General features: G+C 47.4%; 1 protein-coding gene across 1 annotated transcript; it reads right to left on the bottom strand.

The window, feature by feature from the left end:
- Positions 1–211: 211 nt before the first annotated feature.
- DLL1 (delta like canonical Notch ligand 1) lies at positions 212–8,354 on the bottom strand. The gene is made up of 11 exons (XM_053938251.1): positions 8,272–8,354; positions 7,764–8,075; positions 7,498–7,558; positions 6,932–7,189; positions 4,421–4,481; positions 3,818–3,948; positions 3,503–3,672; positions 3,158–3,374; positions 1,394–2,186; positions 1,164–1,278; positions 212–809 (listed from the first exon to the last, which is right to left on the bottom strand). The coding sequence occupies exons 1-11, from the start codon at positions 8,329–8,331 to the stop codon at positions 804–806; spliced, it is 2,184 nt and encodes a 727-aa protein (XP_053794226.1). The 5' UTR covers positions 8,332–8,354; the 3' UTR covers positions 212–803.
- Positions 8,355–8,787: the final 433 nt, after the last annotated feature.

Genomic DNA, 8,787 nt, shown 5'->3' with positions numbered 1-8,787 from the left:
AATCTCAGTCCTACTCAATGCCCCCATGAGTCCACACAGGCCTGTCAGATGCCTGGTTGCAAAGTTCTGTCAGTTCATCATCAGATATGGAATAAACATATCACTCTGGTTATCATTAATAATATTTATTTTGGAAAAATATTTTTAAATGAATTTCTTCATTCACAAAACGGTAAAAAAATCAAATAACATTTGCACAATATTCCATAAATACATTTATATACAAAAAAATATAGTCACATAGACCCGAAGTGCCTTTGTACATATTTACCAAAAAATTTAAATTATAAAAAAATGAACATCACAAAATACTCAAGCTTTACAATTATCATGAAAATATTTTTACAGATTCAAAAAAATAACACACTTTTTCTCACCTAGTAAAACACATTTTAGTATCAAAAAGACAATAAAGGCAGTGTTTGTGTTTCTAATTCAAGAAAAGACTGGCTCATAATAATCCAAAATATACACTTCAGGCAGTGCATGCTTCTTATGTAGTAATTGAGTCCATTCATTTAAATATATATAGAAAAGCAACTGACCATAGTGCAATGATAAAATTCATAAAAGGCAGTGCAACAGTAATCCTTGAACACAGACCCTTGCCTGGTGTCCATCTTGTTTCTTTATTTTGCAGTCACTTTGCTAACTTCAGTAGAGAACCAGCTCAAGCCTGAATTTAGTTTCTCAGCAGCAGTCAGTGAAGGAATCTATCTCCTATTCCTCTTTCAGCAGCATTCATTGGGGCACGTCTCCTCTGAAATTGTTCTGAACAACCATCTTGCCATATGACCTCTGGTTTACACCTGGAAAGAGAAAACACAAGCAGAGATCAGGAGAGGTTAATGAAACATATGAAGAGGGCTGTAAGGTTGCAGAGGGTCAGGACTCTGCATGAAGCACACCAAGGAATGGGTCAGCACACCTCAACCACACTACCATTGTACCCTAGTCTACAAAACTTGTCAAACCCACAACATCCACAGCAGCAAGTCACTGAGCTTGTCTTTACCATGTCCACAGCATCATAAACTCAAGCTGTCTGGATTTCAAAAGGTACAAACCACTGTGGCATTATGGAAAGGAGTTTATCTGCCCTGGCATATATTGGATGGGAGCTGCAGACCAAGACTTTTCTCTGCTGTTGCAACCCTACTAACCTCAGTAGCTATGATGCACTCATCTTTCTCTTCTGATATGACATACACCGACTGGTACTTTGTGTCCTTTGAAGTGGAATATACTGAATCTGGTCGCTTTCTTTCAGAAGTATCACTATTGAAGGCAAAAAGAGAAAGAACAAGTCAGATGGCTGTTGCTTAATGCTACTTATGAGATATACACTCCCCCTTCAAAGCTAAGCCGCCCCCTGCACTCAAATGTGAGATACCTCTTTAGTTGTACTGCACTTTTCTCTTCTGCCTCTGAATCATACGTTTCACACTTGGCTTCACATTTGCTGTGCTCCTCCTTAACTGAGTCCTCATTCTTGAGTTCATGCACCAGATTGTAATCCACTGATGGGTATCTGACTTTGTAGCCATTTTTATCAGAGTTATCGCTGTGAAAGTCTACTTTCTTATTTGTATTTTTAATCTGAGTGGCACCAATGACACTTATGGAAATGTCCTTTTCGCGCTGGCAGTTTGCCAGGTTATTCATAGTCTCAGTCTCACTTCTGCAGGCATCGGGCTGGTGGTGCCTCTTCTGCACTCTGAGCCTGATGCAGACGACCACAGCAGCACACCCCAGCAGCAGCATGAGGACCAGAATAATCCCAGCACAGACGGCAATCCAGGGGAACTGGGAGTTCTGGCCTTCTGTGTACTTTTCAGTGAAGTCAACGATGACGGGTCCCTGAGGTGGCTCAGGGAGCAGAAACTGGCAGTTGAGCCCGCCGTAGCCCCGGGCACACTCACAGACATAGCGGTTGTTTCTTTCATGGCAGGTGGCCCCATTGTGGCAAGGGTTGTGTTCGCATCTGCTCACCGGGGTGCTGCAGTTCTTCCCGTTGTATCCTGGGGGGCAGGTGCAGGAATAGTCATTGATGCCATCCTGGCAGGTCCCTCCGTTGACACAGGGGAAGGAGGCACAGTCGTCCACGTTGTCATCACAGTGCCTCCCAGTGAAGCCAGCCTGGCACTGGCAGATATAGGAGTTCCCCAGATCAACACACTGGGCTCCTGCAAGACAGGAAGGGGTACGAGCTGAGTGGTGGGCAGACAGACACAACAGGCCCCCACTCACTGCTCTTGGGACAAAAGGCACAACCAGCAGCTGAGGAAAGCTTTCTTTTTGAGAGGTCAGCTTGACCTTTGACAATTCTAATCCAACATAAAAAGCACATTTTTTAAAGAAAGATTCTTGTTAAACAGATTTAATTTTCATTCTCAATACTATTCCTTTTTTAACATTTCACTCAACTCGAACCAGAACACTACCCCAGGTCAGACTAACACCACATCACATGTTACAGAGTTTGAGTGGCAATGAATAAGGAGGATTACAGTACAGAAAGTCTTCCCTAGTTTAATCAAAGCAGGAAAATTACTGTTACCAGATTACAAGTAATAATGCTTAGCACTTGTGTGGCATTTGCATCCACAGACCTTTAAGACTCTTTGTAAAGGATTTGACAGTATAATCTTCCATGTTTACATGCATGAAGCTTCAGACCAAGTTACTTGGCCACTTGGCCATCAGAAAATGCAATCTGCAGCAATGGCCCAAGCTATGCCATTGCTTTCTTAGTACAGATCCTCCTCCACCAAGTCAACTATTGACATGACACAAACTTTTTTACAAGAGGGTGTAGTGGTAGGGCAAGGCAAAATGGCTTTAAACTGAAAGAGAGCAGGTTTAGATAAGATACTATGAAAGAATTATTTACTGTGGGAGAACCAGTTGCCCAGAGAAGTGGTGGATGTTCCATCCCTGGCAGTGTTCAAGGCCAGATTCCATGGGGCTTTGAACAGCCTGGTCTAGTGAGAGGTGTCCTTGCCCATGGCAGGGGCTTGTAACTAGATGACCTTTAAGGTCCCTTCCAACCCAGACCATTCTATGATTCTATGATTGATCAGCATGCCTTGATCGGTGTGACTTGTTAGGAACTCCAGACCAGATGCCAAAGTAAGTGTATGCTGCTTGGCCTTACCATTAGCACAAGGGCTGGAACTGCAGTAATCAATTTTCTTTTCACAGTTGAACCCAGAATAACCCAGTGGGCAGTGGCAGCTGTAGCCCCCGTCAGGGTTGTCAGTGCAGCGCCCACCGTTGAAGCATGGTCCGTCTGCACAAGTCATCGCACTCAGCTCACAGTTCTTCCCATAGAAGCCTGGGGGGCAGGCACAGGAATAGCTGTTCTCGAGATCCTGGGGGGAAGAAACGAGAAACGATCAAAACATTTGTCTGAACTTGCTCTGAAATCCAAAAAGGGATTTTAAAAATTAGTAAAACTGACATTAACTCCTCCCTTGGAGGAGTTTAACAAACAACTTACAGTGCAGCTTCCACCATTCTTGCAAGGGTTGGCGTCGCATTCATTGATTTCAGTCTCACAGTTGGAGCCTGTATATCCAGGTCGGCATGAACAAGTGTAGCTCCCCTGACCAGTATTAGTGCACGTGGCACCATTCTTGCAGGGCTTGTGGTGGGTGCAGTAGTTCAGGTCTGTTAAAGATATATTTTCTTTTTTTAAAGAGAGCAGCCGCAGTGCTTACTACTTTGCAACACTAGCAGACAGTGGGTGAGCTGAAAATAGTTGCCTGCTCTCTGTATTTTAAATCAGATGCTCAGGCAAGGACTGAGAACTCACCCTGGTTGCAGAAAAGGCCACCCCAGCCTTCCTGGCAGTTGCACTGCCACGGCTGCTGACAGGTACCATGAAGACAGCCTGGGTATCGGATGCACTCATCACAATATCGCCCCTGCCAGCCCACTCTGCATCTGAAATAAAAGATAACAAAAAAGTCTCATCTGATTTAGACTTCTCACAGTTGAAAACCCTATCACAAACTTTGCAAGCACACTGATGCCAGGGATCAAGTTTCCTAAAAGCCCTCGGTGATCCTTCATGTGAGAAAGTCACCAAGTCCAACCATAGCATCAGCTTTCGTCAGTCCTAGCTATTTCTTCCACTTCCTTAGATAGACCCATGGTTCTTATAGCTAATTTGTTTAACAACAAAGAGCCAAACCTTTCACACGGCACTGTAAACCCATTAGGTTAATATTAATGGCACTGATGTTTGACTTATGGAATAATACTTTGATCTGGCATCAACCAAGTATTTCAAATTTCCATCTAATATGAAGAAAGGCCTTTAAACCAACCCTTCACATGTCCATTGGCTTATTTAACACCAGAGCATCAACACTGATAGACAAAGAAGGAAGCAGGAAGGGAATGGAAAACTTACTTGCATTCCCCAGGCTTGTCGCAAAAGCCGTGTTGCTCATCACATCCAGGCAAACAAATTGCTGTAAACAAACCAAGCAGGGTAAGACATCAGCACTCATGCCAAAACAACTCTCTTTTACAAGTCTGAGTCTGAGAGCACCTTGTGGGTGGGGAGTGACTCCCTTTTACTAGGTTGGGGCAGTTAAGCACAGCTGAATTAATCTCTGGAGTCTGAAGGAGTATTGATCTTGCCCCATAACTGGGCACTTTACTTATCACCAGGGATGAGCATTCTTCTTAATACAGTTGCACACAGACAAAAGAGGGCTCACAATTGCTCCCTTCCCCACAGCCCCTCACCCCTCTTCCCTTCCCAGTGAGGGTCAGAAGTCCTTTTTTCCAATTCTATGCACACAGCTCCACCTCTTAATATCCCCCGAAAGTGTGTGTGCAGATAAGAGTGGACAGCTGGTGTGCAGGGTGCCAGTGCAAGACAGCTGCTCTATTGTCTATTCTCTCCCAGCAGCTGCCCCACTGCAACAATACCCTGGCCCCGGAGCCAATGGGGCCGGTGGCCGGCGACCGGGCAGCCTATCCCTGCCCACAGATAATCTATGGCACGTGCGTGATTTCGCTGCAAAAAAACTTTTTTTTTCTTATTCAAATAAATAAGTCTAAAGTTCTTCCTCCCTCCTTCCCCCCTCCACCCTGCTCCAAAAAGGGGCGGGCGGGTGGGTGCAGCCCTGGTAAAAGAGGTAAGCGGGCCAGCGGGAGGGAGGATGAGAGAAGGGAAAAAAGGGACTTCTGCTCATTACTTTGCCTGGTTATGGAACTCATTAAGCAGGCACTGCAAAGTTTTAATTCAAAAAAGCCAGCCAGAGACAATGGCATGCGAGGGGAAGGAGGGGGGAAGAAAAAGAAAGAAAGAATCAGTGCTGATAATCAGATCGCCTCCAAGTTGGAAAGAATAGAGCTGGGGGCAAGGCAACGGGAAGCAATCTGCAGCTGGCAGCTCCACTCACTAACAGCAAAACATTCTTTTTGCATGCACACATAAACACATCTTCCCTGCCTAGTAGGTTTGTGTCAGTGGTATAAGCTGTTTTTTTCCTGAGGGAAAACACAGCAAAGAATGTATGTAATGCGTTAAGAAAGACGGACAGCCTTCTGCTTCGCTGTGGGAATAGCAGAGATGTACAGGCATTCAAAAGTGCTGACAGCCCCAAAAGAGCCCAAAAAAAAAGTTTCCTTTTTCCCCACCCCTTGACACAACTGAGCTAGGTACTTTTGATCATAGGAAAGGTTGTAGCTCTTATTTAAAACACCATCAAAGAAAATGTGAGCCCCTTTGCCTGCTGTTTATTGTGCAACATCGTACCATGAACCGCTTAAAGCATCCTAGCAGTCACTAAGTGTGAATAATCAATCAGGAATGGTTTGATAGCAGCTCAGCTGAGACCACAGTGTAGGTGGGTTTAAAGAGAAACAAAAACACAAAAAGAAGAAAGGTGAGAGGCTGCTTTGCAGCCTGGAACTGTTTTCTTCCTGCCTGCCTGGCCCTTTGATAACTACAGAGGAGCATTGGCCCAGTACGTCATCTGCCAGCATATTTCAGATCCATGTATAGACACAGAGAATGCCATCACAGGTTGCAGCAGGGGCTCTGTGTGGACGTTTGGGTGTACACTGCTATGGATCTACAAATGGCGGAATCTCATACAACCGGAAAGTATCTGACATCCTGGACTATCCTGTCTGTGATCTGCTTACTGTCCCAGCTTTTCCTGCTGTATCAACACACCACATTCCTCAAAAACTTCAAGATCTGGGATATGTTTCATGTCCCTCACTACTTTATTTGTATTAATTATCATGGCAATGGGTCAGAAGTGAGCTGGGGAATAAGCTGAATGTTCTTGTGGCCCCATGTGCAGAAATTTCTGTTAGTGGCAGCATATGAGTACCCTAAATGAGAAATGTACAGTCTAGAAGCCATAGAGAATGTCTTGGACTTCCTGATATTGTTCTTAATACAAGGCCACAGAGGATCGGACCATAGCAAGCCTATGCACAAGGCTGTCACATGGATGTTGCCAAAGCCTAGCTACCTCCCCTGAAGCTACATACCCTATAGGTGATGATATCAAAGTTGCGTGGCTGGAGGGTGGATAGGTGTAAAAAATAGTCCTGACATATTTTAATAAATCCTCAAGCAACTGCTGAACATTTTGATACTAGATTAAATGGTCTAAAGCAAATAAATGAGCAAGAGTGTAGTGCTGGCACTGACATTTTGTTGTCTTGAGAAGGGACTGCATTAATTTTCTGCATTAACTTTCTGTGACAACGCTGAGATCTCCCATCCCTTGCTATGTTAAGGCTTGGGCAAGGAACCAGACATCCACCCACCATTGCTTGGTTCTCCCTCCCCATGGGGACTGATGTCAGAGAAAGACCCTTCCACCAACCCCAAGAGCTCAGGAGACACTGCTGCAAGGGGCACCCAAGGAGGCAAGAGGTGGATACTTACGCTCAGTGCAGTACTGGCCTTTCCAGCCCGGGTTGCAGACTTTCTCACCACGCTCTCCACAGGTGAAGTGACCAAAGGCATCATCCCGGGGGCGGCAGAAGACAGAGCAGCCTTCTCCGTAGTAGTGCTCATCGCACACGAAGCGATAGGAGTATTTGAGGTCAGTGCGGCCGCTGCTGTGCAGGTCCTGGGACCACTCTTCACCCACTGCCAAGTGTCTCTGGGTGGCCAGGCGGCTGATGAGGCGCTCAGGGTTTTCTGTGTGAAAGTGGAGAGGAGAGTGGTTAGAGAGCCCAAAGTAGGCAGGGCATAAGGGGGTCTCTGGTTTTCTGTGTGAAAGTGGAGAGGAGAGTGGTTAGAGAGCCCAAAGTAGGCAGGGCATAAGGGGGTCTCTGGTGGGAGGGGAACTGCAGAGGCGGGATGACATGGCTGCATGCCAACAGGTTGGCCTCTGTTGCCACAGGTCTACTGTAAAGGAGAATGTGCTACACATTGCAGAGAAAGGGGTCAAATAGGGCTGCAGGGCTGCGATTATTACGAGGAAAAGTGTGTTTCAGGACACTTACCAGTGGTGAGGTCATCAGGTGAGTCAGTATGCAGAGCCTCAATGATGAGCGAGAAGGTGCCCTGTAGAAAGAAGAAGCAGAGACAACCCACCAGGAGAGCATGAGAGCAGGTAGGCCCAAGGGGCAGTGCCACCAGTCCCCAGGAGTTATCAGTGGTTGTCCCCCTCCCATCTTGACACTTCAAGGGGATTGGTGGCCTCTTGGAATGGCACGGGATGGGAAGGGATGGATATGTGCTGCCCCCTCCAGCATCGCCCCCCACTTACGGGCCAGGTGAAGCCGAAGGGGAAGCGGATGGGATTGCTGAAGGCGGGGTCGGCACCGCCCGCGCCATCGGGGACGCTGAAGGAGTTGGCGCCGAGGACAGGGGTGATGGCGCTGCCGTAGGTGCAGGGCGGCTCGGGGGACACGCTGGCCTGGTAGTGCTTGAGGCAGACGCGGAAGAAGGTCTTACAGTCGCACTGCTGGAGCCCGCCGGCGCCGGGGCCGCCCCCGCGGCAGCAATTGCGGTTGCTGAGCAGCCCCTTCTTATTGACAAATTCTTGCAGCTTCAGCTCGAAGACCCCGGAGGAGCCGACCTGTGGGGCGGGGACAGCGGCCGTCAGCCACCGAGCAGCCCGCTCCCCAGCCCGACCCTGGCCACGGCCCCGACCCCGGCCCCGGCGGCCACCCCCTCCCCGCTCCTCACGGCTGCAACCGGCAGCGACAGTCATTGGCATCCCCCGCGGGACTCCCCGGTGCAGGCATTCCTATCCCCTCCCCGCGGGCACTTACCTGGCAGCGGCTCAGCAGCACCGAGAGGACGGCGAGCGTCAGCAGGAACCGACCTCCCATTTTGGAGGTGCAGCTCTGGTGCCCTCGCTTTCCTTCCCCTTATCTCCTCGTCAGAGGAAAAAGGGGAAAGTGTCTCTCGAGGTAAGGGAAAAAACACAGCGGCCAAAGCCGCTCGTCCCAGCAGAGCTGGAAGAGTTAGTGTCACGGTCTCCTTCTTTCAGGAGTGTCTCTGACTTTTTTTTCCCTTTTGTCGATACCTCTAGATGTAGCCTGTCAGCAACTGACAGCTCTTTCGGATGGCAAAAGAAAAAGAGAGGAAAAGAGGACGGGGGGAAAAAAATAATATTTATCTGTTAAACTCTTTTTCTTTCGCAATCCACGATGCTCCTCCTTTTCTCCAGGAAGAAAAAAATAAAAATAATAAAATAAAAGCAACTTAATTCCCAACAGAGGCAAAGAAAAGGCTTCCCAAGGAAGATTAAAAATTGACGATCTGGAAATCCCTGCAGAGGCAGC

This window comes from Vidua chalybeata, chromosome 3, assembly GCF_026979565.1.
Source record: "Vidua chalybeata isolate OUT-0048 chromosome 3, bVidCha1 merged haplotype, whole genome shotgun sequence".
In the NCBI taxonomy this organism is placed as follows: Eukaryota; Metazoa; Chordata; class Aves; order Passeriformes; family Viduidae; genus Vidua; species Vidua chalybeata.
This window is presented reverse-complemented; position numbering and strand designations above follow the sequence as displayed.